The sequence below is a fragment of the Rattus rattus genome, chromosome 8, assembly GCF_011064425.1.
Source record: "Rattus rattus isolate New Zealand chromosome 8, Rrattus_CSIRO_v1, whole genome shotgun sequence".
NCBI classification, from domain to species: Eukaryota; Metazoa; Chordata; class Mammalia; order Rodentia; family Muridae; genus Rattus; species Rattus rattus.
Genome location: NC_046161.1, coordinates 45,197,832 through 45,224,508, shown reverse-complemented (window position 1 = coordinate 45,224,508; position 26,677 = coordinate 45,197,832). Strand labels below are relative to the sequence as shown.

The following is a 26,677-nucleotide window of genomic DNA, read 5'->3' as shown; positions in this document are numbered from 1 at the left end:
ACCCTCATTTACATACGCAAATGTTTACATGAACACACAGACACACATGCAAAAACAAAACTATGGCAGAGAACAACTGAGACACATAGCACCATTAACCTCTGGCCTGAACACACATGCACACATGTGTATGTGAACTCATGCACACATGCAGAGACAAAGAATTTCAGTTACCATTTCCAAGATTTCTTCAAAGTAGACATTTATCCAGGACTCACTCTCTCTCTCTCTCTCTCTCTCTCTCTCTCTCTCTCTCTCTCTCTCTCACACACACACACACGCACCTTCCTACCCCCACCCTTCTCTCTTCTCAGCTTTTTCTTAGCGTTTTATTTTTGCTATGTCAAAGATGAGAACTAAGACATCACACAATCACACATACTAAACAACACTACCACTAAACTACTTCCTCAACCCTCTTTCATAGTTTAAAAATAGTTCCTAGAAGCATCTCAAGTAGACATCCTTGCTGTCTCTTTTACCATAATTGGGTCACAGCCCTTTCAAGAATCAGCAAAGACCGAAGGAATTTCTCTGCTTTCTCTGAAGCACCTGCGGCTGCCCTTGGTTTCTGTTACATGAAGCACATGGCTTGGAAGGTGAAATGAATGCTGGAACAAATCTTGCCATTGGCCAGACCAAAAGGGAACATTAGCATTTCCTTATGTAACCAGTATTGATTGCTGCACAAACACAGAAATTGATTCCGGTGTTAGAGAAAGGGGCTTTCTGAGTAGATCATGGGACAGCAGATTATCGGAGACCTATTTTGATTTTATAAGGGATCATTTAACCTATAAGACTTGAAACATTGCTGGGCAAGGGATACCTTGAATCCCAGCACTCAGGAGGCAGAGGCAAGTGGAATTCTGTGAGTTCGAGACCAGCCTGGTCTACAAAGCCAAGGCTGTTATACAGAGAAATCCTGTCTCGAAAACAAACCAAACCAACCAACCAAACAAACAAAAAGCAGAAAGCTCATATTACCCCAGCTCCTCTCTCCTATATCAAAAAGACCTGAAGCAACTGTTTAAAAAAAAAAAAAGAACTTCAAAATCAGGATTGCTGTGGGTTACCCCGGAGTTGTTTGTATTTTGACACTAATTCCACTGCCCCAAGAAGGGCTGTCTAGTCACATACTCAGGACTCAGGTGACTTCTTCAGAACCTTCTCCCCATTTTAACTTATAAAATAAAGGTGAGAGCAGGAGATTGGGCAGGGGAAGGAAAAGTGGAGCAGAAAAGTTAGGAAGAGAGAGCGAGAGGGCGTCGATGGGAAAGGAGGAGGCAGAAGGAAGATGGGGCTGAAGCGCATAGCCTGGAGAAACCGCAAGCTATAAGGGATATCACAGCTGGGGAATACAGTGGTGTAGTGGTAAAATCTGCCCAATCTAGGCACGAGCCTGTATTCATATTAATAGTGCTGTGTTTTCTTTGCACGGGCTATTTGGGTTGGAGAGGTTACTGCAACAAATTTGCGCCTAACCTGGGGCACGAACCCACCACCTTGAGATTAAGGGTCTCATGCTCTATCGGCTGAGCTAGCCAGGCTCAGAGAGTAGCGATATGGGATAGAGCTTCGCGGGTGAAACGCTTTGTTGCCTGAGAGGAAAATATCCTACAGAATGCCATGTGGCCTTACAGTGCCAGCACTAGTGTGGTATAAAAGAAACCTTTTTTTTTTTTTCCATTTTCCTGCAACACAGGATCAGTTCCCAAACTGTATGCTTTGTGAAAGTAATTATCTCACTTTAAGATAATTTCTCGTGGGGCTGGCAAGATGGCGCAGCAAGTTAAAGCACTTGCCACAGAAGCTTGACAACCTGAGTTGGATCCCTGGAACCCAAGATAAAAGAAGAGAATAGACTGCCAAGTTCTCCTCTGGCCTCTATACCCCAGCTGTGGGACACACACGCACACGCACACACATACCCCATCTCATAAAATAATAATTGCTAGTGTGAAAAAGTGAGGACGACCCCGGCCGGACCAAACCCGCGCGCCGCTGCATACCCGTGTTCAGTGCTAACGTCTGGGCCACCGCCACATCCAAAAGAAAGACTGAAGGGGAAGCTAACGGAAACCAAGCCAAGGTGAAGGACGAGCCACAGAGAAGATCTGCAAGGTTGTCTGCTAAACTTTCTCCTCCAAAGACAGAGGCCAGGCCTAAAAGGGCCCCTGCAAAGAAGGGAAAGAAGGAACCCAAGGGAAGGAGGGGAAAGCCGATGTGGGTAAGGATGCGAATAATCCTGCAGAAAACAGAGACTCCAAAACAGACCAGGCACAGAAAGCCGAAGGTGCTGGAGAGGCCAAGTGACGTGTGTGCATTTTTGATAACTGTGTACTTCTAGTGACTGTACAGTTGGAAATACTATTTTTTATCAAGTTTTATAAAAAAAAATAATTACTAAATAAAAAAATCTTCAAAAGGCACATCCTCAAGTGAACCTAAAGTTAATATACAGTAGAGATGAGAACTGGTGCTACACGCTTGCCAGATATCGTGTAGCAGGGCTCAGTGACTCTGACAGAAACTATGTCTAGACCCATTAAAATGGAGAGAAGTTTTTGGGGGATTTCTATTTTGTGTGGACTTCCCCCCCTACCCCAGGGGTTAGTAATTTTAGGAGGAAGATGTTCTTCTGATTTTTGGTGTTTTGTTTTTTTGCTGGATTTCTTATTGTCATTTTCATGTTTGGTAGAGAATGGATTCCGTGCAGTCTTGGTTTAAAATGTATCTGTTGACTACTCTGTGCCATTCCCGAGAGGCTCGTTTGACAGTCACCACCCATGAGCTATTTACTGTCCTGTGAATTAGCTGAGGACACTCTTCAAATAACACCAAGGCCACCGTGTCCCCCTGGTGAAGTAATTAATCTCAGAAATGCACTGAAGTCTTTTATGTGGAGTTAGCCAGAACTGATTCATCACCTGCTGCTGGGACGTCACCATTTCTCCCTACTTAGTCTACTCCTAAGGACTCTGTCCTAACTAGTACAGTGTGTTATAAACTGAAGACTGGAATACCAGGAGAGTGAATGGTTTTCCCTGGGTTTGTACTGTACGAAGTACTGGAGCCAATCATTCTGACCAAAAGTATCCTCGGAGTCCCCTGAATCACAGTGTGGGGATTAGTAGATCTGCTATGTTTGCAGATTGGTTTAAAGCACACTGGGTTTGCAAACACGAGGCAGGTCTGTTGCTGAACGATATTTTTTATTAGCTTAATAATCTGGGCCAGCCCTTAGCATTAGTAAGCTTCGGCACTAGTCACAGATGTTCATTCGCTGATGGGAAACTTCCTTGTTTTAAAAAATGCAACGAGGAAAGGGAATCTACTTCTTCGGGGCGGCAGTGACAGCAGGCTTCTCTTCACGGGTGATGGGAATGGTGCGCTCAGGGCCAGAGGCCTGTTTCCTTGGTCCATTCACAGTGAGGACTCCATCCGATGACAGGGAAGAAGTAATGGTGAGAGGATCCACGTCAGCTGGGATCCGGTACTTCCTGTGAAACTCCCTGGAGATGAAGCCATGTTCGTCCTAATCCGAGAGAATGAAGGACGAGGGAGAGAAATAAGAACAGGAAATACCACCACTTGCCCCAGACTCAGACATCCCCTGCCCTTGGGTTAGAACAAAAGGCCCTAAGGGGAAAAAAATATCTGGAGCTGGGGATTCAGTCTAGTAGTGAAAGGCCTGAGTTCACCTCCAACACTGTAAATATGCAGATAGCTAAGTCCAGAGCTGTTTGTCCAGGTTTAAGGCTAGAATAAACTGTCCGGATGGCCACACCTACCAATCAGAGTGTAGGAAATCTGAAACAGCCCCGAACTTCATAGATCTTCATATCTGGAGACACAACTACAATTCAGGGCACTTTCACAAAGGAATGAATCCATGTTGACTGGACCCATGGAATTTAGACTCCCACTTTGGCATTGAGTATCTCTGTATCTTATAGGAAGCCCATAAATTGTCCTAATTGCTCAGGAATGTCTCAGAATGTTTCTAGTATAATGTTGCTGATATTATATAAGGTAACCCTATCACTGACACTGTGGTCCAGTCCTAAATCATGAGCAAAACCGAGGTATTGATTTTTGTTTTTTGTTTTGTTTGAGATAAGTAGGGTTTCTCTGTTGAGCTCCAGCTCTCCTGGAACTCATTCTGTAGTCTAAGCTGGCCTCTAACTTAGATCTGTCTACCTCTGCCTCCCAAATGTTGGGATTAAAGGCATGCACCACCACTGGCCAGCTGAGTTATTTTTTGTTAAGATTTTTTTATTCTATGTATGAGCACTCTATCTGCATGTACACCTGCATGCCAGAAGAGGGCATCGGATCCCATTACAGATGGTTGTGAGCCACCATGTGGTTGCTGGGAATTGAACGCAGGACCTCTGGAAGAGTGGTCAGTGCTTTTAACTGCTGAGCCATCTCTCCAGGCCCTAAGTCATTAATTTTTAAGAAGCAATCATAACACCTTTTTAGGAAGTCAAGAAAAAAATGCTAAAAATGCAAGAGGAATTGTGGATGCTAATCCTGTTACCTATTGAATCCCAAGTACCCCAAGCATCCACACAAACAAATCTCAATTAACTTCCTCACAGCCATAAGCCTGAAGCTCTGAAAAGCAGACAAACCAAGTAGCTTAGCATTAAACTGAGCAGAAGAGGCATGGAATCCTGAACATCCAAAAGCCACAGATTTTATTGCCTTCTACTCCGTGGTGACTGTCATTTTGCACAGCCATTATGTATAACACACTGTGCCTAGAGCAATGGCTGCCAGTTTGGGGTACAGAAAGTACCCAAGGAGTGAGTTTGTTTGTTTGTTCGTTTAAAGGTTGATGCCTGAGCTATGTCCCTAAAACTGCAGATTCAATTGGCCTAGGGTGTGCTGAGGGTTGGGATTGTTGAGAATTCTTCTGCTATTCTGACGTCACTGGACAAGACAAGGCAATCAAAAGGAACATCCAGGGGAAAGTTCTCTCAGCACAGCCACAACACTAACAGCAGATCTAGCCCTAACTTGTTTCCTAGCCATTGATCTATAACTCCTGATCTAGTCTTATGTTTGGGAACTGGAATTCTGCCAGCCTCAGAGGCTGGTGGCGGCAGTCCCTGGCATCCAGAGGGCACTAAATGAATTCACAAGAGAAGGCAGAAAGGTCCACACACCTGGCGCTCTTCATGCTTGCCGTGCACCTCAATCACGTCTCCCAGAACCTTGACTTTGAGTTCCTCTGGAGAGAAGTGCTTCACGTCCAGGTTCACAGAGAACCTGTCCTTCTCCATACGCATCTAGAATAACAAGGGGGCGGAGGAGGAAAGACGGTAGAATGTTCATTAAGCTGGAGAAGGCTCATCGTTCAGGAGATTTACTTCCTGCCCTGGTAATCCATCCTCTACCTGGCTGCTGGGGGGAAAATCCTCTTATGGCTAGTGACACTGGTGTATGTGAGCCACCATGGTGATACCCAAAAGACACCTCTTAGTCATCCATCAGTCCCAAACTTTACCGAGAGGCACAGGGAAGAGGACAGGTCAGTAGGGGACTGGTCACAAGGACGGGTCTGGGGATGGCATCTGCTGCCTCTCTACCCAATGCTGGCTTTGTCATTTGTCTATAAAACAAAAGCCCCCTTTTTCTTGTTCAGTTGCCTGCCAAGTTTCCAACCCACTCGATCTGGAATGTTCTGTCCTTCCAAAGCCCTTGCTCACTCAGCTCCCGTTTCCTCACACTCGAATATTTTTAAACCACAGTGTTATCTGTGACAACCTCTGTTAATCTTATCTCCCACGCTGCTGAGATAAGAAGTCAGGGCTTCCCAAGAGTGGTCGGACAGTCACTCCTCTTAAGGCATGGACTGAAGTCAATGCACTGTCTCAGCCCCGAGGAACCCGGAAAGTCATAGGCCAGGGAAGAGAGAGAGAGAGAGAGAGAGAGAGAGAGAGAGAGAGAGAGAGAGAGAGAGAATATTGATTGATGTATCCAGCTCCATCAAGAGGACATGAAAAGCCCAGGATGAGTGGGTTTCTATCTGATCTCTACAGTTTGAGATGATAAAATCTGCCAGGACTGGGACTATTAAAGAGGTGGGTAAAAGAGTTGAAAGAGGAGAAAGAGGCACCATGCACAGAAAAATGGACCAGGAAACAGGAGCATCAAACAGAAACAGGTGCCCACAGGAAGAAGAAAACAGTAACCTCATTTCTCGGTACCTTTGCACACGCACATGCCTAAAATGACTTAGGCAGGGTGAAAGGGCAAAGGAATGGAGAGACCAGGGAGGATATGTATTCCTGCCCTGGCACAAGGGAGACTTACCTCTGAGAGCCCAGTGTCAATCCAGCTAGGTGCCCGCAGGAAGGAGGGTGGCCGAAGGTAGAAGGGGCTCAGGGAAGTGGCTGTGGAGAAGAGGTCAGACTCCAACAGGTGCTCTCCGAAGAACTGGTCGAAGAGGCGGCTTGGGGAGTGGAAAGGGAAGAAGGGACGCCGGATCCAGGGGTGGTGGATGGCTATGTCCATGATGGCTAGATGAGTGTAGAGTCGGTTAGCCGGTCAACTCCTTCAGCCGCTGCTACAGCCTGCCCCTTATATATGCAGTCTTGTGAAGCTTCTGGAACGGTGATGTCAGGGGTTTTATTATCCCAGCTCCCCGACAGTTCATGGGGACTTGTGATCAGGGATTTGGCAGGGTGACACATACCCAGTACTCACTGAGCTAAGAAAAGAGAAACACAGGGCAGGGCTGAGCTGGCCGGTGACTTGTCACGGTCTTGTTTCACTAGCTCTCTGTCCACACCCAGTGGCACCCACCCACCCCATCCTTGTTCTCTGGAGCCAGGACAGGGTCTGGAATCCCAAGCAGCTGCTGGTGGGCCCCTCCTCCTCTCCAGTCTTGCATGCCAGGGGAATTGAGCCAGCAACTATCTTGGGCCTGGGCAGAGGCTGGAATCTTCCTGGGCTGAGCCCCAGGGACATTAACTCTTTGTGGAGTCCCAGAGGAGAGCTGTGACCACCAATATGTCAGAACTAGGTGTCTGACTGGAACCCCGAGTTGATCTAGGTTCAGAAGACCCTGACGTTAAAAAGACGGAAAATGTTTCTTGTATTTTTGACGTTCTGTGGCTCATAGAACATTGTCTTTTTTTTTTTTTTCTAAGTAATGTGCTCAGTGCCTAAGACTGATAAGGACAAAGGGTAATGTGGAATGTACAATTGGTGAAGGGCCCAACCAGGCCGCTCCTTGCCCTCCTGCAGCGCACCAGTTTCTCTTCCCAGCTTGCTCTAGGACCAGGACCCTCAGCTGTTCTTCCAGGCCTATGCGACAGCTGAAGGGTATGCAGAGGAGGGGACTTAGGGGGTCCAGGCTGCGCTGATCACACCCTCATAGCTGCACTCTAGACTTAGGCTCCCACCCCTCCCCCATCCCCCAGAGGCTCTGCACTATTTTGGGTGGTGTAGACCCCGCCCCCACTCTGACTGAGTCCTGGCTCTCCCTCTGAAGCTGGAGGGGTCGCCTTGATCTTGTTGGGGCTACACTTGGGATCAGGGCTACTAGTCGCAACAGCAGTCATGTCGGGCCGCACAGTGCCACACGCCCACCCAGCCACTGCCGAGTACGAATTTGCCAACCCTAGCCGCCTGGGCGAGCAGCGCTTCGGAGAAGGTATGGCTCAGATGCTTCCTACCCCCACCTCCGGAAATTCTGGGCTCACTGCCCAGCTTCACTGGCCTCCACTCTACCTGGGGCTTAAGTGAACTCCTGAGGTGAGCCATCTCCCACCCCAGACTCCCCCCTCAAGCAAGACTCTCTCTGGTCTTGCTAACAGACTTCAGGACCAAACTTTAGACCCGCAGGGCTTTCGGTATCTGGGCCTTGCACGCTTCAGAGTATTTTCTGGTTTTGCTTCTGTCCTCCAGTTCCAGCTCGCTTTTTCCGTAACCATCTCCTCTCCTTTCCCAGCCCCTCTACAGTTTCCCACCTGCTCTTCTAGCCCATATCTCCAGATATCGCCTTTCAGCCCTGTTTGTGCCTGCTGCATTCTTCCTCATCCTGCCTCTTGCCTTCTCTTTCTTTCTCTGCTCCCAGGCCTCCTGCCAGAAGAGATCCTGACCCCCACCCTCTACCATGGCTACTATGTTCGGCCCCGGGCCGCCAGAGCTGGGGAGGGCGGCAGGGCAGGGGCCTCAGAGCTCAGGCTCAGTGAAGGCAAGTTCCAGGCATTTCTGGATGTGAGCCACTTTACCCCAGATGAGGTGACCGTGAGGACTGTGGACAACCTGCTAGAGGTGTCTGCCCGACACCCCCAACGTCTGGACCGCCACGGCTTCGTGTCCCGAGAGTTCTGTCGCACCTATGTCCTGCCTGCAGATGTGGACCCCTGGCGGGTCAGAGCTGCTCTCTCCCATGATGGCATCCTTAACTTGGAGGCACCGCGGGGTGGCCGGCATCTGGACACGGAAGTCAATGAGGTCTACATCTCCCTGCTTCCTGCACCTCCTGACCCCGAGGAAGAGGAAGAGGTAGCCGGAGTTGAACCCTGACTGCCAGACCCAGAACCCGGTGAATCCCCTGTCTACCTCCCGTGGTGATTCCAGAAATCCACCACACCCCAGAGGGAGCAGCATCCCTGGGAGATGGGATAGGTGCATTGTCCACAGTGTATGGTTTGGTCCCTTGATGAATCATAGCCTTCGATTTAATTCTGGGTGAGGCTAAATAAACCAAAATCTAGGGGCCTTGTTTGTGCTGCTCCTGTCTGTAACCTGGTAGACCGAATGGCGTCCGTGTGGGCAGAAAGTCATAGGCTGCTCTTGCCGCTGTGAAATATGCCTATCGTCTCAGCGTCCCCAGCTCACACTTGGATGCTGAGATCACACCCGGAAGCTGACACTGGCTCCAGATCAAATTCCTAGCCATAATTTTCTCACAATGCAACAAAAGAGAGGGTGATCCTGGGAGGGATAGGGGATAGGCCATCCAAACAGCCCAGAGGGCACTGTCTGAGCTGGCGATTAGGGACACAAAAACAAGGGTCTCCAGGCTGTCTGGCCCTTTTTTTGGGTAGGGGTTAGGAAAAATGTTTTTTTGGCTGGAGAGAGTAGCCTGAAGCTCTAGAGTGAGTACTTTGCTCCTCACATCAATGGGATATGCGTGGAAAGGTCTCTAAGAGAGGGAAGGGGTGTGCATACATGGGCACACAGACACATTAATCCACCATTATCACTGAACCTACAACCTTCCTATTTGAGTACAGGGAAGACTCAAGCAAGAAAGCAATTGTTTCTGATTTAGTAATAACCCATAGAGAGGAACTCTAGAACAGTACCTAACCTAAGACTTGCAGTTTCTACTATCATATTGTAGTGGCAATGGTCAGGAAAGGCTGAGGTGATTTTAGTGCTGGGGGTATGGTGTGTTCAGAAAAGTCAGCTGGTGGGGGTAAGCTGTAGCCACGCTCTTTACAATCGAGAGAGCCTCATACATGTGTACGATTTGAAGGGTTCCTTTTAGTCATTCATATATTTCTATGAATGACTATGCATTCCATGTCATAGCGGATATTTGAAATTCCTTCATTAATGTGGTTGTTTCTTAGCTTTAGGGGTTAAAAAAAATTATTTGAAACCCAATGAAAGCTATCAGTCCTCTTACCAGAAAAATACACACATGCGAATTTGTCAACAAAGTTTTTGAGATCCATTCATATCCCTCTTAAGGGTGTGTGGACCCCTGAGTTAAGAGCTCTTCTTCAAATAATTTGACTATTGGCTTTAAAATTGCTTTCTTTTAAAAACAAAAGCAAGACCTGGAGTGATAGAGCGCTTGCCTGAGAGGCGCAGGCTCAGTTAGAGCCCCTGAGCCCTACAGAGACTGAGTGAAATGAAAGCCCACCTCAGAGAAACGACTGGGGATACACGCTACTCTTCATGTAGCATGTAGTTCAGTAAGTATTTATCAAGCAATACGCAGACCGGGCAATCAAGTACTGGAGACAAGCATTGTAAATGTAAGTCGTAAGAAACCGGTACCTTTGATGAGCTCCCTCAGTGAGCCTAACCTGTGGGTGAGCATAAGACTGAAGTGTCTCTGACAACGCCCATACTTGATAGCCCTGACTGGAAAACTACCACTTACAGACCGTGTGTGTGTGTGTGTCTGTGTGTGTGTCTGTGTGTGTCTGTGTATTCTTAAAGACTATAAAAAGAAAGGATACACAGCATGGCCTGTAAAATTTAAGATATTTTACTCTTTAGCCTTCTGGAGAAAAGTTTTCTGACTTGTATTATTAGCTATGAGATTTAAAAAAAAAAACTTTTATCTTCATGCAGAAAGTTTAAAAAAATGTTTAAGGAAAAGGAGGTATGTTGCCTCTTCAGTCCTACAACTGTGACACTACAAAAAATAGCCACCTTTTGTAAATCTATATCAAAGTTTTAAGTAAAAATAAATAAGTGAATGAAAGTTAGGTGCAGTGACCCAATCCCAGCAATTGAGAGGTTAGGGCAGGAAGACCAGGAACCCGAAGTCATCCTCAGCTATGTCATGAGTTTAGGGCCTGTCTAGACTGCAGCAAACTCTATCTAAAAAACAATAATGATGATAAAATATTTTCAAATCTCCATTTCAGATTTCAAATGGAAGAGCTTCCTAATTTCCTTTAGAGTTGAACTTAATTGGGCTACTTATTTGCTTGAGGGGAAGCCAGGCCTCACACACTGTAAGCCCACGCTCAGCCCTGAGCCTTATTTAAGTCAAAACAAAAACAAAAACAAAAACAAAAACAAAAACAAAAAAAAAAACTTGAAGAAAAAAAAAACATTTGAAAATCGCTGATTTAATTCAAACCTCCACTCCATCAAAACATCAAAGTTCTTCTAAAGTTATTAATCAACTTGCTTCTGTGTCTTTTTGAGTTGCAGAGACTTCAAACTTCACAAATAGCCCACTCCGTTTTCCTTTGGGGCATGCACACACACGCACATGAGCACACACACATATGACAAGAGATTAAACCTAGGACCTTGTACATGCTAGGCAAGGATTCCACCACTGATCAGTCTTAAACATTTATTTTAGGACAGAATCTGACTAAGGTGCCTGGTTGGGTTTGAATTCACCGTGTAGCCCAGACTGGCCTACCCTTCTGCCTCAGACTCCAGAGTACCTGAGATTACAGGGGCAGCATCCTAAAAGCTCAGGCCCAAGAACCCTAGGGAAGAGTGTCGAGGAAATGAAGAAAGGACAGACACAAAGACAAACATACGGTCAATCTGGGACAGGCTCTCCATCCCCTCAGCATGTTTATTAGATACAGCACAGGGGTTGGTCTTGGTAGGAGGCTCTATGTTGGGCTTCGAACACTGGGGAGGAGGAAGCCGAAGTTGCTAGTCTTTGTACACACTGATCAATCGTTCATAAACATCCATATTTAAAAGGCTGAGCCCACATCAAAGTACACATTCACTCGAGATTTCATTCACATGGGGCTGCCGACAGGCTGGCACAACCAGGCCTGGTTAATTTCTTTTTTTTTTTTTTTTCTCAGAGCTGGGGACCGAACCCAGGGCCTTGTGCTTGCTAGGCAAGCGCTCTACCACTGAGCCAAATCCCAACCCCTGGCTAATTTCTTCTAAAGCTCCCTCTCCCTAGTAAAGCTGTGACTAGTCTATTGAGCCATATCTTGTGTCACTTTCTGTGCCTCCTCTTACAGATGGCAGATCCTCTCTCGTAATAGACTGACAATAGACCCTGAGCATCCATGAGGAGCCTCAAATAATTCCAGATATGGACTGGCCGGGTCTGATTTTGAGAGAATCCTCATCAGCCTTTGTTATCCCTCTACACTTAGACTGATGTGCTTTAAGGTGTAGCGGGTGCTTTTTTTGTCTTTTCTGTGGAGTTTCTGGCCCTCTAAGAATCTGTATAAAGTCCTTTAAGTTGCTGAAGGTGTCTGGAAGTGAAGCGGATTGTGAGGGGCTTTGAGAATTCTATCCTGTAAGAGGCAAGGGATTATCGCTGGCTTTCGAGATGGGGAAGGGGAAGCAGGTTACAGGCTGAAAAGAATATTGTTAATAGTAGGATACAGGATGGTCTGAGGGATTGGAACATGAGATAGTAAAATACAATGCCTTGCCATCTGATAACTGGCTGAGAACAAGAATTAATAATAGTGACAATGGCTAAGACTTACTGAGGACGTCCCATCTGTCAGGCCCAGACTAAAGCTTTGTATACACATTCTCCTTCAGTTATCACAGCCCTATAGGTGTTACTGTCATGCCCGATTTTCCAAAGATGGGGAGTGCTGGTATTCTGTCTAAGCCCCACCCCCACAGTTACCTGGCAACAGCCAGCTGTGCCTGGCACTATAAAGGGCTCGCCCCCTCCTCACTCTTTTTTGCTCTTGTTCTTCTCTGCTCTCTTGCTCTTGCCCTCTTCCCCTTTGTCCCTTCTCTCCCCATCCCCCCCTTCCCTCCACGTGCTCATGGCCGGCCTCTACTCCTCTCCTCTTCTACTCTTCTCTTGTTAAACCTTTCCACGTGGAACCATGTTGGCCTGTTGTGGTCTGTCTGGATTTGAGCCAAGATTTAAACTCCAACAGGGAGGAGTTCAGAATCCAGTGTACTCCGTGGAGTTGGGGGCTGATTATGACAATATTCTAAGTATGCCAAGAAATTGGCATTGTAGGTTTCAAAGATTCTCTTGGAGCCATATCCTTTCTTTCTTTCTTTCTTTCTTTCTTTCTCTCTTTCTTTTAAGATTTATTTATTATATTTATTATATATAAGTACACTGTCCCTGTCTTCAGACACACCAGAAGAGGGCATCAGATCTCATAACAGATGGTTGTGAGCCACCATGTGGTTGCTGGGATTTGAACTCAGGACCTCTGGAAGAGCAGTCTGTGCTCTTAACCACTGAGCCATCTCTCCAGCCCCCTCTCTCTTTCTTTCTCTTTCTTTCTTTCTTTCTTTCTTTCTTTCTTTCTTTCTTTCTTTCTTTCTTTCTTTCTTGTTTGGTTCTGTTTCTGTTTATTTGAGACAGGGTCCCTCTATAAATTCTTTGAATTCTTGGCTGGCCTGAAACTTGCTCCTTGTACCCCAGGCTGGCCTCAAACTCGCAGAGATCCTTATCCCTCTGTCTCCCAAGTGCCAGGATTTAAGGCATGCACCACCACAGTCAACCGGGAAACCTATTTTCTAAGGGGAATTCATTTAGCTGCCTTATAGCCTCTAGCCAGTGAGGAATGAGTCCAATTTTGGGACATTGGAAGCAGAAGCTACAAGCAGGGGTAAGTGGAGATTTTATAGTGACTGAGTGAGTGCTCCGTGCCAATCACTCAGCCATCTGGTTTATACCAGAAAGAGGATTAGGTAATGCATTCAGTACTTATAAATCTAGACGGTAAATAGTTAGGAGATATGCACACATTAATTCTAGTAATGAGATTATAAGAGCATTTCATTTCCCTACATTTCAGGTTCCAAAAGCCTCTAGGATTCAAACCCACACTGAGAAGATATGAATCTATTACCAATTACCTTGACAGTGAAATTCAAACCTGAGTGTGGTAGGGTAAACATAAGGGACCACTCTTTACTCCCTTATGGAGGGTGTATTTCAAAGGCCGCGCGATACAGTGACAGACATTTCCTATGGAAACTCAGAGCCCTTTTGTATCTCAGGTTTCTTTATAAATCGAAGCCTGCAGCTTCATCAAAAGAAGTTTCAAATCCCAAAGGTGAGATAACTCTCACCTGGAGCCCGTGTGTCTCTTTGCCCTTTGGCTGGGAACAATCACTTGGGAATCATTCCACCAGGTGGCTTCTAAGGTCCAACCTCCTTTGTTGAAATCTGACACTGACAGACTCCCTGGGAGCTGCGGCGGTTTGCTCAGCCAGGAACCAGGAAATGCGCAACCCTCTTTATGTCTGAAAACCAGCTGCGCTCCCTGTGAGACACATCCGCCATGGGAAACCGGCTGTGCTGTGGGGGAAGCTGGTGAGTAGGGCCGAAAGGTGGAGGGGACCGCCTCCAGTGGTAGATATGAAACCCTGAGAATCAGACAGCCTGGAGACCGTGCTTTCCTCCACTTGCCGTGTCTTGGGTCGAACACAGAGCGGCACCTTAGGACGCTTAGAAAACACAGCAAGCTGTACAGTGGCCAGAGATCGGCTGCACTGGTGGGCCAGCCTTGTTTCTCTCTTCTCTTCTTTCCTTCTGATGCTCTCCTTTTCGTTCTTCCTTAGATCATCATAACGGGAGCATTCGAGTGCTCTTTCTGTGCAGTCATTTATAATCTCGACTAATTGTCCCAGCACTCCTGGGAGTGAGTGGTCTTACCGTTGAATAGCCAGTCAAGGAGCGGAGCGGAGATTCAGAGAAGTTAATGACTGTCACATGGCTAGTAACTTAGCCGGTAAAACAAGATTCCGAGTGCAGCGGCTAGACCTCACAGTCCATTCTTTCCTTAGTAGGTAATCAGGGATGTGACCATGGATTGAGCAACCGCATTTGGACAAATGTTTGTTTGAAACTGCCGAAGTAGGAAGGAAGAGTATCCATTGGAAATGCGAATATAACGTTCATGCTATTTGCTGTGTGGCCTCAGGTAGTCCGGTCATTGCACTGGGTCCTAGCTTTTTTTTCCCCCTGGAACTGGGGACCGAACCCAGGGCCTTGCGCTTGCTAGGCAAGCGCTCTACCACTGAGCTAAATCCCCTAGCTTTTTTAAAATATACAATCCCTATTGTTGCACCATAGGTTGGTTTTAGAGAGCAAACGCTAGTAAAAACAAAAAATAAAAATAAAATAAAAAAAAAAACACCGAATAATTTGTTGTTTTTGTAACTTTTCCCCCAGGGTGTTCACCACCACTACAGACTCCCAAATATGGCTTCAGCTGCCTCTTAGCTACATAATTCCATGACTGGGGCAGAGTTCAAAGACTACTTATTTACAAGTAAACATCGCCTGTAGAGAGAGAAGTGAGATACATTGGGAAGCACCTAAAACTTGAAAACAATACTGGACTGCAGTCCTGTGCCTGATAGTTCATTAATCTACTTGGTTATTAAACAAGTATTAACTGAGCATGTGCTAAGCACCAGGAAGTGACAGATGTAGAAGTCAGTTATAAAAGGACATTTGTCTAAACACGGTGGTGAATGCCTTGGATCCCTGCTATTGAAAGGCAGAGACAGGCCAGTCCAGCATAGCCAAGGTTACATCGTGAGATCCTGTCTCAAAAACCCAAACTTGGACAAATAAATAGGTCCCTGCCTATACGTGTATATTTGTTAACTTGTATATTTATTTACTTCTTTTGTTCGTTTGATTTTAGAGACAGGTTCTTTCTATGTAGACCGGGCTGGCCTTGAACTCACAAGAGAATCTGCCTGACTCTGCCTCACCAGTGCTGGGATTAAAGGCCTGCACCACTACACGCGGCCCTGCCCTGGTTTACTTACTTTTAGAGGGGTGGTTCTGATCTGTAGCCCTGATTGGTCTGTAACACACTACTTAGATCAAGTTGATTTTGTTTTTTTTTTTTTTTTTTTTGGTTCTTTTTTTCGGAGCTGGGGATCGAACCCAGGGCCTTGCGCTTCCTAGGCAAGCACTCTACCGCTGAGCTAAATCCCCAACCCTCAAGTTGATTTTGAACTTGTGACAATCCCTCTGCCCCTGCCTCCCAAGTGCTGGGATCACAGGCAAGTCTTGTGTCTGCCTTTTGTTGATGTTCGTAAAATGTTAGAAGTCATGCTTAATATCTTATGCTATTTTATTTAATCCTTAATAACAATCCCATGATCTTTAGATTCTATTAACAGTGTCCACTTTATTATTAAGAACATGGAGGATGCTCGGAGAGGTTAAAAACCTGTTGAAAGTCTCTCAGTTAGTCAGATATGGCCATTCTAACTCCAGAGCCCATTCTAATAACACTGTGCCAAACAGTTTAACCAAAATCTGGTTTGCACCCTGAAATACTAGTAGAATTTTGGACAAATTTTAATGGGTAATATCATATTAAAAACCCAGACTTCAACATAGTATGATAATTGATGAGCTCTCTTATAGAATATTCATTACTGCCGGTTTTGATACAGAAGCAGTAAGCATTTACTGCAGAAAATTTGGAAGATAAGCAAGTATAAAATAAAAAGGGATCATAAGGGCTGGAGAGATAGATAGCTCAGCAGTTAAGAGCACTGGCTGCTCTTCCAGAGGACCCTGGTTCGATTCCCAGCAACCACATGGCAGCTTACTACTCTCTGTTCCTCCAGTTCCAGGGGACCCAACGTTTTCACACAGACATACATACAGGCAAAACACCAGTGCACGTTAAATAGATACATCATTTTTATATATAAAAGAGAGATCATAGCGAAGAGAAGAACATTTTCACGTGTCCCCATGTTGATTTTTAAAGTTTTAGGTATGGATCTGGAGGGTGGATTGAGGAAAGGGTGTTGGGTACTCAGGACCTGTAGTTACAGGGGGTTGTGAAGCACCACATGTGGGTGCTAGAAACGGAACATGAGTTCTCTGCAAGAACAGTCTGCATTCTTAACCACTGAGCCAGCCTTCGCATTATTTTGAAACTCGCACAGTTTTTAATCCCCAAAGCATGCCATTTTGTTAGCTTAATAAACAGTGAAAACTGTCTGTGCTGAGGTGTTCTTCTAGCACCATTTTCAACATGGCTGCCTGGTTTGCCATCCTCTATATCTACCATTTACGTAGTCACTCATCAATATTGGTCATTTAGGATGTTTCCTGTTTTGAAGCAGTGATGCTGTGTGTGGTCCTCCTGTCCTGGGACACGAGATTGCTACATCAGACAGTATATGCATGTATGCTTAAGGGTAGTTATCCTCGTTGCCATTCTGAAAGGATTGTTTGCATTTTTATTCTTATGACCACTGTGGGGGATGGGCCCATTTAGATTCTTTAAGTCTAGTCTCAAACTAATTCTGTCACCTATGGTTATCGGGTTGTGTCCAAGTTCTGTGTAATAGCCAACTCAGAATCAGGCTCTGTTCACTAAAATTGGATGACTCTGGTCATGTATTATCCCATCCATATTCTCTCTGTCCACTTCAATACAAACAAGCAGGAAACCAGGAGTGTGACAAGGGACAGGGTGTTGTTTCCAATGACCTAGCTCTGACCCAAAGGGAGAGCTGAAGGAGCAGAGGCAGAGACTGGCTAGACCAACTCCCTGGTTCTCAGCAAGTTGCTTCACAACTGAAAATCACGCCAAAACAGCTCTTTATCAAACATGTGGAAAAATCCGCCCCACAGTAGTACAGTAAGCATGATTTAGATGTCTGTGTGTCTCTTTCTTCCTTTCTCTTTAATCCATGAGAAGGAAACTTCCTGAGGAAAGACAAAATCAGACAGATGGGGCTCTCGTGAGATTTGGAAATATACTAGCAAGAATAGACAGCCAAAGGGAGTTTGAAACTATTCACCCTGTTTCCTCAGACAAGGGCTGTTTCCCTGTGCATCAGTCACATAGATATGTAGGCGCCACGAGGGACCCCAGGAGCAAGGTTGCTGAGTCATTCCCCAAAGTCCATGTTCCCAGTTCTGTAGACAGAGTGCTCCAAAGGGCATTAAAGGTTAAGCATCTCTCACTTCGTCTGTTAACTAAAAACAAGGACAGGGAAGTAGGAAGGGTAGCCACTTACTGGAATAGAGCTTTGAGGGGCCTTGACTAGGGAGCCCTGGTTGTGACAGCTCCTATGACTCCCAGAATGGAAGTCTCGGGTTTCAAAGACACACCCCCCCCACACACACACACACACACACACACACACACACACACACACACACACACACCTTAAAAAATAGCAATGAAGACGCAGCCTCTGGATCCAGGAATATATTCCATAATTTGGCAGATGTCCCTCAGACTCTACTGGGATTAGTTTGACAGACAAGCCCAGAATAACCTTCAGGCCAGCAAGATCCCTGGCATGCCGCGCCTGGTTGGCTAAACCAGTATTTTGGGTGCGATTATCTCAGTTCTACCGCTTTACTTTCCAGAGCCATCCATCTAGGAGAGGCATTGTACCTTTGGCAAGTGTTTTCAGGCTGCCTCTGGCACAGAGAGAATCTTTGGGGTGGCGGGGGGATGTCATCCAAGAATGTGAAAGAGATGGCGGGGCAAATGCGAAGGGGAGAATGTGCAGAGTCCTTCTTGCACACCAGTGATCTGTTTCTCCACACAGGAGCTGCCCGTCGACTTTCCAGAAGAGAAACAAGACAGGTAATAGCGGAGAGGGTATTCAGAGCAAGGGAAATCAGAGAAGACAGTAAAATCCAGGAGAAGACAAGAAAGAGACTTGACCGTGGACAAGGCAGAGGGGAATTTAGTTTATTGGGTCCGAGGCTAGCCTCTAACATGCTGGCCTTGACTCTCCCATTACTTCAAGGGACAGAGTTGGTTGCTCATAGCTACACCATACAGTTGAGCACTTGTGTTGTCTGGGAGCTGTTCTGTAGGTTCCCAATGAGGAAGTGAGGCCCGGGAGAGTGTTCTAAGAGCTCTGGAAGAGCTGAAAACCAACTGTGAGAGGCAGATTCATGTAAATACATAATTGTAGTATCTATTGGTTCTACAACAGAATACAGAAAAAAAACAAAAACAAACAAACAAACAAACAAAAAACTCCAAGGCCATGGAAGTAATCTCTTCATAGGTCAACAGAAGAGAGAGCCAGCAGGGGCAGAGGAGTTACCTCATGCAGACGCTTGGGAGAGAATGGCTTGACTGAAAGTGGCCCACTGGTATAGCTCAGCATGTACTATATTTTTCTAGTAGTCGTTGCCTCACATGGCTTCCCAGGTACACAGTAGATTTCCCAAGGCAGAGGAAATAGCTTACTCCTCCTTATCTCTCAGAGCATGGCCCAGAGCCTAGCACAGGATGAGCTGTCATTGCATATTCATGAAACTATGTTTGAGGGCTCATGAGCAAGGAGGACAGAAGACAGGGAATGGGCCAGATTGGATATCCTGAGACGGAGTTTGGAAATAGGTCAGTAGACCTGAGACAAGTAGGCACGCAGCCAGAGAGATCTGCTCCACTCCCACGCCAATAGACATTTGAAGAGGACAGTCTTAGCAGAGATGGAAAGAGAGATTAAAGTTAAAGCTGGCTTTCTTCCCTCACAGGGAGCCAAACAAGACCCACATTGAGCATCCTGAAGCAGCAACAGTTATGGCAGAATGGCACGAAGGTAACGGTAGGCCTCTGTGCCCTCTCAGGCTCAGATGTTGGATCCCAGTGCTCAGCTTTTTCACCCCGAGACAGATCCATCTCAACCATCTGTAGAAATTGCTGTGTCAGGTTAGGGAGATGGTTCAGAAGGTAAAGTCCTTCCGTGCAAGCTTGACTATCTGAGTTCAGATCTCCAGAACGCACATAAAAGCCGGAGGCAGTAACAGAAGCTTCTATAATCCCAGCACATCCCTACTGGGAGATGGGAAACAGAGCCGGAAATCACTGGACTCTTTCCAGCCTGCTAGCCTGGCTTATGTAGCAGCAAACAAGAAAGAGCCTGTCTCTAACAAGATGGAATGCAGGGACCCTCTTCCAAGGTGTACACACACACACACACACACACACACACACACACACACACACACACACACACACAGAGAGAGAGAGGGAAGAGAGAGAGAGAGAGAGAGGAAGAGAGGAGAGAGAGAGAGAGAGAGAGAGAGAGAGAGAGAGAGAGAGAGAGAGAGACTCATGTTGTGTTCCCTAGCCTCCCAAAGGAACGTAGTAAGGGGACCTCAGCCTAACTGGTCCTGCGTGGGAACCTCCCTTAATTCTGTTGATTTCTACCAGGACTATGAAACAACGGCCCCGATGTACGAGCGAGTGCTACACCCGTCTGTGCCGCAAAAGAAAAGTTCAGACTGCACATCGGAGGAGAATGACTTGCACTATGCAGACATTCATGTGCTCAGCCAAATGCGGCCGCACTCTCTCAAGGTGAAATGCCTGCGTTCAGAATCAGCTACGGAGTATGCCACCCTTCGCTTCCCCCAGGCCACACCTCAGTATGACAGCAACAATGGAACCCTGGTGTAAGCCCTTGGAAGTTCTGATTTGTATGATTTTACCACTGTGGGAATAATCTACTGTTCTCAAGAACAAGGACCTTGACCATGTATTTATCTTAAAGCACACCAGAACATCTGGAATTGTGGGTCCCCCTCCCACTCTCTCCACTATGAATCTTTTGGTTTGCCACTGTTGTGGTAAGGCTAACTATGGGTGGACTGAGTTCCAAAAACTATTTATGTGCAAAAAAATTGTCCTTTGAGCCCTAATATTATTTGAAATCTCAAATGCAGCAAGAACTCTCTATGCACTCTGGCTATTTCTGATAGGAGTTATTTAATGATATTTGATTTTGTTTGGACTTTTTGTTGTTTATTTGGTTGTTTCTTAGTTGTTTTTTTGTTTGTTTGTTTTTTGTTTTTTTGTTTTTTTGAGAAACAGGATCTCATGTAGCCCAGACTGGCCTGGAACTGGCTGCATAGCTGAGGATGGTCCCTTGACATTATAATCTGTCCCCACCTCCTACTACCAGTGCTGGCGTTACAGATGTGGCCACTCTGCTAACTAATTATATCCAATTTATATACCTGTACCCCAAAACCGAAGAGAAACGCTCTGGGGAAACTTTCTGAGCTTTTGCACACAGCCCCAGGACTATTGTGGGCAATTAACCTAATAGCTGAGTCAAGGGCTCCAGCCTTTATCACAGAGATGAGACTCCAACCACTAAGCTGCAAGGAGTTCAAGTTGTCGATACTAACAGCCCTCAGAAGACATCCCAGAGAAACTCTCCTTGCAAGACTGTTAGCAAGTCTGAGGAACCTTTAGAATCAGTCAATAAATAATATGTAGAACAGGCTGGTGATTGATTGTTCCCGGGGCTGAGTTTTGTAAGGTGTATCAGCCTACACTGGTCAGTGGTTGGGGTGCGAGTTTGAGAACAGAGGGCAAGCTCCTATTGGTTGAAGGCGGGCGGTAGGCGGGACTAAATGAGGGATGGGAACAAGAAGATGCCGGTCTCGGAGGGTGGTAGGGGGTTCTGATACGGATGCTGGAAGGCGGGTCCAGAGTGGTAGGGGCGGGTTTTTGGTCGACTGGAGGCGGGGCCTGGAAGGCAGAAGCCTAGCCTTGGCTTGCGGGGGGCTGGCTTTTGTCCAGGGAAGGCAGGCCCGACCTACGCAAGCCTTCGTGTCGCCATGGCAGCAGGAACGCGCTGCTCCGTAAAAGTGCGGGCTAGCCAGGAAGATGCTGAACCAAACCGGCCGATAATTTATGAGGTAGGTGCTGAAAAGTGGTGAGTAGCTGAGAAATATTACCACTTGTTGAGCCTCCAGATCGGAAATAGAGATGTGCATAGAGACGAGGGTGCGAAGGGGAAAACGCAGAATATTTCGGTCCGAGTCCTCTCAGGACCCTGTAGAGTCTTAGTGTGAAGTTCCTGCTTCAGACGTTAGAGCTTGGAGATGAGTTGTAACTCATTCCCCTTCCTTAACCCATCGTACTATTCTCCCCAAATATACCTGTTGGATCAATAAGAGGATGATTCCCTGAAGATGAGTAGAATACTGACAAGGGAATTGCAACACATACGCACACGCACGCACACACACACATTAGTGTTGCTATTATCAACCTTATAGAGAATCAACGCTAATTTACAATGGTTGTAGTATCACATAAAATTCAGTAGTCGTCGCTGCCGCCGCCACTATCACCACCTTTAAAGTAATTGCTAGGCCTTTTCTCTAACACCGACCCCGTTAGTTCGAGTGGGTTTAGAAGAGGTGGGCTGGAAGACTACCCTCGATGCAAATTGTTGGGGCAATTCTATGGCTTATTTTCTATATGTTAGTTAGGGGTAAACAAAATAACCCATTTCAAGGGTTCTTAGCTTTGAGGTTCAAAATGCTGTAGGCAACACTATATTGACATAAAATTGGGTAGGCAAATTCTGCCGTAGAATTAAATGCTGAACCAGGTGCAGCATGTGTGTCTGTGATCCCTCCACTTAGAACGTGGAGACAGGATGTTCAGGAGTTCAAAGCCATTCTCTATTACATAGAAAATTGGAGACCAGCCTGGGTTACGTGGGACCCTTTCTCAACTTCCCACACCCAGTTTCAATGTATACGCTTCCTGTGACAGGTTAAAAGTTTCCCAGGATAAAAATAAAAGTTTAAGAAGTTTCTCTATTAAAAAAATATTTATTTTATTCGTATGAATACACTAGCTATCTCCAGACACACCAGAAGAGGGCATCGGATCCCATTACAGACGGTTGTGAGCCATCATGTGGTTGCTGGGAACTGAACTCAAGACTCTGGGAGAGCAGTCAGTGTTCGTAACCACTGAGCCATCTCTCCAGCCCGAAGAAGTTTCTGATGAATAAAAAATGTGCCCAGAGCAGATAATCTGGTATTTCTTCTGGTTATCTTAATACGTTCCATGGTTTTTTGTTTGTCTGTTTGTTTGTTTGTTTTTTTGACAAGTGCGGGAAAGACTGTGTGTTGGGGGAGGTGGTGGAGAGTAGAGCCAAGAAAACATCCTTCTTATTTCTGTGAAAACCTAAGCTAAAATTGTTTTAAAGTGTCACTGAAGAACTAGAGAGATGGCTCAGTTATCAAGGCTTTTCTGGAGGACCTGAGTTAGGTTTCCCACAGCCACGTGCAGTGGCTCACAACCTCAGGTAGCTCCAGCTGCAGGACATCCATCCCTTCTTCTGACCTCCACTGTCACCAGCCCCGCCTCTACCCCTACGCACAAACACATAGATAAAAGAAAATGCAGCTAGGATGACTCTCTTGCCGTTATAGCATCTTAGCTGCTCATCAGGGTCCTAAGTCTGACACTTCAAGATGACTTAAGTTGATAGACTAAAAGAAGCGACCTGGCTCCTAATTTAGCTTTTTTAAAAAAAAAAAAAAAAAACTTTATTTATTTATTATACATTATGATTACACTGTCGCTATCTTCAGACACACCAGAAGAGGGCATCAGATCTCATTTCAGATGGTTGTGAGCCACCATGTGGTTGCTGGGATTTGAACTCAGGACCTCGGGAAGAGAAGTCAGTGTTCTTAACCACTGAGCCATCTCTCCAGCCCTTAATTTAGCTTTTGAATTTTCTTCTCCGATGTACCTTCACGCATCTCCTTTTCCTGTCTTTAGGTGGCCCTGAGTCGGATCTTCTAGGGAATCTGAAGATGGGGACTCAAGTGGTTATGAGAGTCTGTAACTCCTCTCTGCCTGGAGCGCCCTCTGTAAGTGCCGGTGCATTGTCAGGAGTGCGGTGACCTACCTTATTGGAATGTCCGCACTATCTCTGTAGAGCCTAGAACAGGATATTGCCTTCCCTTCTTGCTCTTCCTCCTTGTAGGAATTCTAGCTCACTTGAGCATTGAGTCCTTACTTTTTTCTTGGGATTCATAAGACCAGGGAGAGGTTGGAAAACTGATCAGTAGATATGCCCTATTTTGAAAGATCTCAATAAAGTTTGTTCAGAAATAATGTTCCTTTTGGGAAAAAAAAACCTTTTGGAAAAAAATGATGTTAATTACAGAGCATCTGAGAAGCTTAACAAATTGTGATTAAACCGGGCAGTGGTGATGCACGCCTTTAATTCCAGCACTTGGGAGGCAGATCTCTGAGCTTGAGGCCAGCCTGGGCTACAGAGTGAGTTCAAGAACAGCCAGAATTACACAGAGAAAACCTATCTCAAAAAAAAAAAAAACCCACAAAAAATCATAACTCATAAGTCTCCCACCCAGAAGCAAACTGTGAATATTCTAGTCAATATCCTAGTCTTTTCATTTATGCAAATGTTTTCCATGAGACCCTATTGTATGCAAACTTTGGTATTGTTTTTTTTTAAAGGATTATTTCTTTATGAGTACACTGTAGTTGTCTTCAGACACACCAGAAGAGGGCGCCAAATCTCATTACAGATGGTTGTAAGCCACCATGTGGTTGCTGGGATTTAAACTCAGGACCTCTGGAAGAGCAGTCAGTGCTCTTAAATGCTGTTATCTCTCCAGCCCCAAACTTTGATATTGTTAACTTTGTGATGTGTATATTTGTCTTTTAGTTTTATTATTTTTTGTTTATGGGTGTTTTGACTCTATATATATCTGTGCACCACATTCTTGGTGCTGACAGAGGCTAGAAGAGGTTGTTCAATCATTTGGAACTGAAGTTACAGACAGATGAGAGCTGGCATATAGGTGTTACTAGTCAACCCTGGGTCCTCTGGAAGATCAGCCAGGGTTCTTAACTGCTGGACCATCTCTCCAGCCCCTGCTTGGTTGGCCTTTTGAGGCAGAGTTTTGTTATGCCTAGTCTGGCATTAAAATCACCATGTAACTCACAGTGAGGCAAATTTCCTGCCTCAGCCTTTGAAGACCTGGGATTACAAGTATGCACTACCATGGCCAGATTTGCTATAATCATCCTGTTGATCAGTCCCTTTTCATTGGATTTTTTAATCTCTCTACCAATCACTTTGAAAGTGTGCAACCCAGGGGCTGGAGAGATGGCTCAGCAGTTAAGAGCACTGGCTACTTTTGCAAAAGACCTAGGTTTGATTCCCAGCATTCACAGCAGCCTTTAAGTCCAGTTCTAAGGGATCTGATGTTCTTTTCTGAATCTCTATGGGACCAGGAACACACATAGTGAACAAATATATTTAAAGAAGAAAATATGTCAACTTAAGACTATTTGAGGACTGGAGAGATGGCTCAGTGGTTAGGAGCACTGACTGCTCTTCCAGAGGTTCTGAGTTCAATTCCCACCAACAACATAGTGGTTTACTGACCATCTGTAATGGGATCTGATGCCCTCTTCTGGTGTGTCCTAAGAGAGCAACAGTGTACTCACATAAATAAATGAATTTTAACAGTGTTTGAAAAAAGATAAGAACTTTATTTTTTAATTATAGATTGGCATTTTATTTTTCCCTTAAAACAATACTTTATTATATATAATAATATAACTTACATATTAAATAACATTATAATAGAATTATTTGATAGTCTTTTAATGAAGGAGTTTATTTTTAATATTTTGCTTGTGTGTGTGTGTGTGCGTATCAGAGTGGGGGTTGGAAATCGAATGGAACTCTTGATTCTCTGCCATGGCAGCATTCTTAACCTTTGAGCCATCTCTCCAGAGTAGTTAGAGTTTCAAACAGAATAAAAAAGGGAACATTTTCAGGCTACAGAACCCCTCTCCACAGGAAAAAGATTAAACATAACTCTAGAAGGATCAGTGTGGCAATACACTCGGGAACCATTCGTGTCTAGTTCCTACCACACTGATGGTCAGTGGGATTGAAAAGAAAGCCTAGTGCTCATAGCCATGCATTTGAAGGAAGAGCACATTTGGGATTACTTTCCAACGCAAAAGTGGTTCTTGTTGTTTGAATACAAAGCAAGTTGGTTTCATTTATCCAGGCCTGAGCATTTTACAGAATAAGGAAGAATGGTGGTTTCAGATTTTGTGTACATCCTTCAAAGGGCTGCTGATCATCAGAATAAGGATTCCAAGATGGGAGGACCCTGAGCCCTAACGAAAGACTGGGTTTTACCAGCGTAATTAGTAATGGTGAGGCTGGTGGTGATGGGCCTTGCAGAAGCCGGGGAGCATTAGTTGAGCATCCTCCTAGTTGAGAGACTTGAGCCATTTCCACAAACATCCACCAGATGTCGCTGTCTCGGTCCAATTGTCAACTGGATGTTTGGCAGACAACCTGACACGCGATTTAGGAAAAAAAAAAAATGTAGACAGCCTTTCTGAATCATTTGGCGAATCTGTTCTGCCATGATTTATATTGAACCCTGCCGTCTTGTAGTTACTTTGGCAACATTCTACCGTAGTCTCTCACCACTGTTTTTCCTTTCGCCCATTTCTGGCTGTCAGATCCACCCTGTGCTCTCTGTCCCTTTCATCTAATGCTGAGTTCTGGACTGGACTGGAGCTGGAGCTATGGATGGTTGTGAGTCGCCGTGTGAGTGCTGGGGACCTAACCTAGGTCTTCTGCAAGAGTAACCAGTGCTTTAAACCCTCAAGGTACCCACCCAGTCTCACCGTCCCTCTCGTTTTCAAAAGAAAAGTATTACAGAATTTATCCAGATTTGTATTTAGCATCTGCGGTGTGCCAGACGAGAAGTCTTCTTACTTCTGGATTAAACAAAACACACCAAAGTCCTGCACAAGTTTACTTAGTTAAGAGCAAGAAGTTAACAATAAGTGAACAGTAATCGAGATGTGGCAGTGGATGCCTTCAATTGCAGCACCTGGGAGGCTGAGGCAGGAGGATAGCCAGTTTGATGTTATCCTTGAGGGAACAAAAAGAAAAAGAGGTCTGGGGGGATATCTCAGTAAAACGTCTCGTCTGCAAGCACAGGGAACTAAATTCAATCCCAGAAGTCCTGTAGGGATGCCAATGTAGTAGTGTCCTCTTATAATCACAGCCCCAAGAGGCAACGAAAAGGAGTATCCAGGAGCTCTGCCCAATTGCTGAGTCCTGAGTACCAGTGAAAGCCCTTATCAAAAAACAAGGTACCTGACCTCTGGCCTCTACTTGTGTG

The 26,677-nt window shown here is 45.5% G+C and overlaps 4 protein-coding genes and 1 pseudogene across 7 annotated transcripts in view; 4 read left to right on the top strand and 1 right to left on the bottom strand.

Moving 5' to 3' along the window:
- The first annotated feature begins 1,779 nt into the window (after positions 1 to 1,779).
- Positions 1,780 to 2,369, top strand: LOC116908166 (annotated as a pseudogene).
- An 827-nt stretch (positions 2,370 to 3,196) lies between these two features.
- Positions 3,197 to 6,872, bottom strand: Cryab (crystallin alpha B). 3 transcript variants are annotated; one of them, XM_032910313.1, is made up of 3 exons: positions 6,328 to 6,872; positions 5,178 to 5,300; positions 3,197 to 3,538 (listed from the first exon to the last, which is right to left on the bottom strand). In XM_032910313.1, the coding sequence occupies exons 1-3, from the start codon at positions 6,526 to 6,528 to the stop codon at positions 3,335 to 3,337; spliced, it is 528 nt and encodes a 175-aa protein (XP_032766204.1). In that variant the 5' UTR covers positions 6,529 to 6,872; the 3' UTR covers positions 3,197 to 3,334. The 3 variants fall into 3 exon arrangements, with proteins under 3 accessions (XP_032766204.1, XP_032766206.1, XP_032766205.1); XM_032910315.1 differs by lacking the exon at positions 6,328 to 6,872 and adding an exon at positions 5,519 to 5,542; XM_032910314.1 differs by lacking the exon at positions 6,328 to 6,872 and adding an exon at positions 5,409 to 5,498.
- Positions 6,873 to 7,368: 496 nt separating this feature from the next.
- Positions 7,369 to 8,749, top strand: Hspb2 (heat shock protein family B (small) member 2). Of its 2 annotated transcripts, none has more exons than XM_032910310.1 (2): positions 7,369 to 7,672; positions 8,096 to 8,749. In XM_032910310.1, the coding sequence occupies exons 1-2, from the start codon at positions 7,579 to 7,581 to the stop codon at positions 8,548 to 8,550; spliced, it is 549 nt and encodes a 182-aa protein (XP_032766201.1). In that variant the 5' UTR covers positions 7,369 to 7,578; the 3' UTR covers positions 8,551 to 8,749. The 2 variants fall into 2 exon arrangements, with proteins under 2 accessions (XP_032766201.1, XP_032766202.1); XM_032910311.1 differs by having other exon boundaries at positions 7,503 to 7,672; positions 8,378 to 8,749.
- A 5,173-nt stretch (positions 8,750 to 13,922) lies between these two features.
- C8H11orf52 (chromosome 8 C11orf52 homolog) lies at positions 13,923 to 20,454 on the top strand. Its single transcript, XM_032909714.1, is given in 4 exon segments — positions 13,923 to 14,011; positions 18,250 to 18,287; positions 19,196 to 19,260; positions 19,875 to 20,454. Coding segments are annotated over 4 exon segments (423 nt in total). The 5' UTR covers positions 13,923 to 13,937; the 3' UTR covers positions 20,121 to 20,454.
- Positions 20,455 to 21,241: 787 nt separating this feature from the next.
- Dixdc1 (DIX domain containing 1) overlaps positions 21,242 to 26,677 on the top strand; it is a 69,519-nt gene continuing 64,083 nt past the window's right edge. Inside the window, exons 1-2 of the mRNA XM_032909234.1 lie at positions 21,242 to 21,370; positions 23,262 to 23,353. Of these exons, the coding sequence (XP_032765125.1) occupies positions 23,297 to 23,353 (57 nt within the window). The 5' untranslated portion in view covers positions 21,242 to 21,370; positions 23,262 to 23,296. The remainder of the gene's footprint in view (positions 21,371 to 23,261; positions 23,354 to 26,677) is intronic.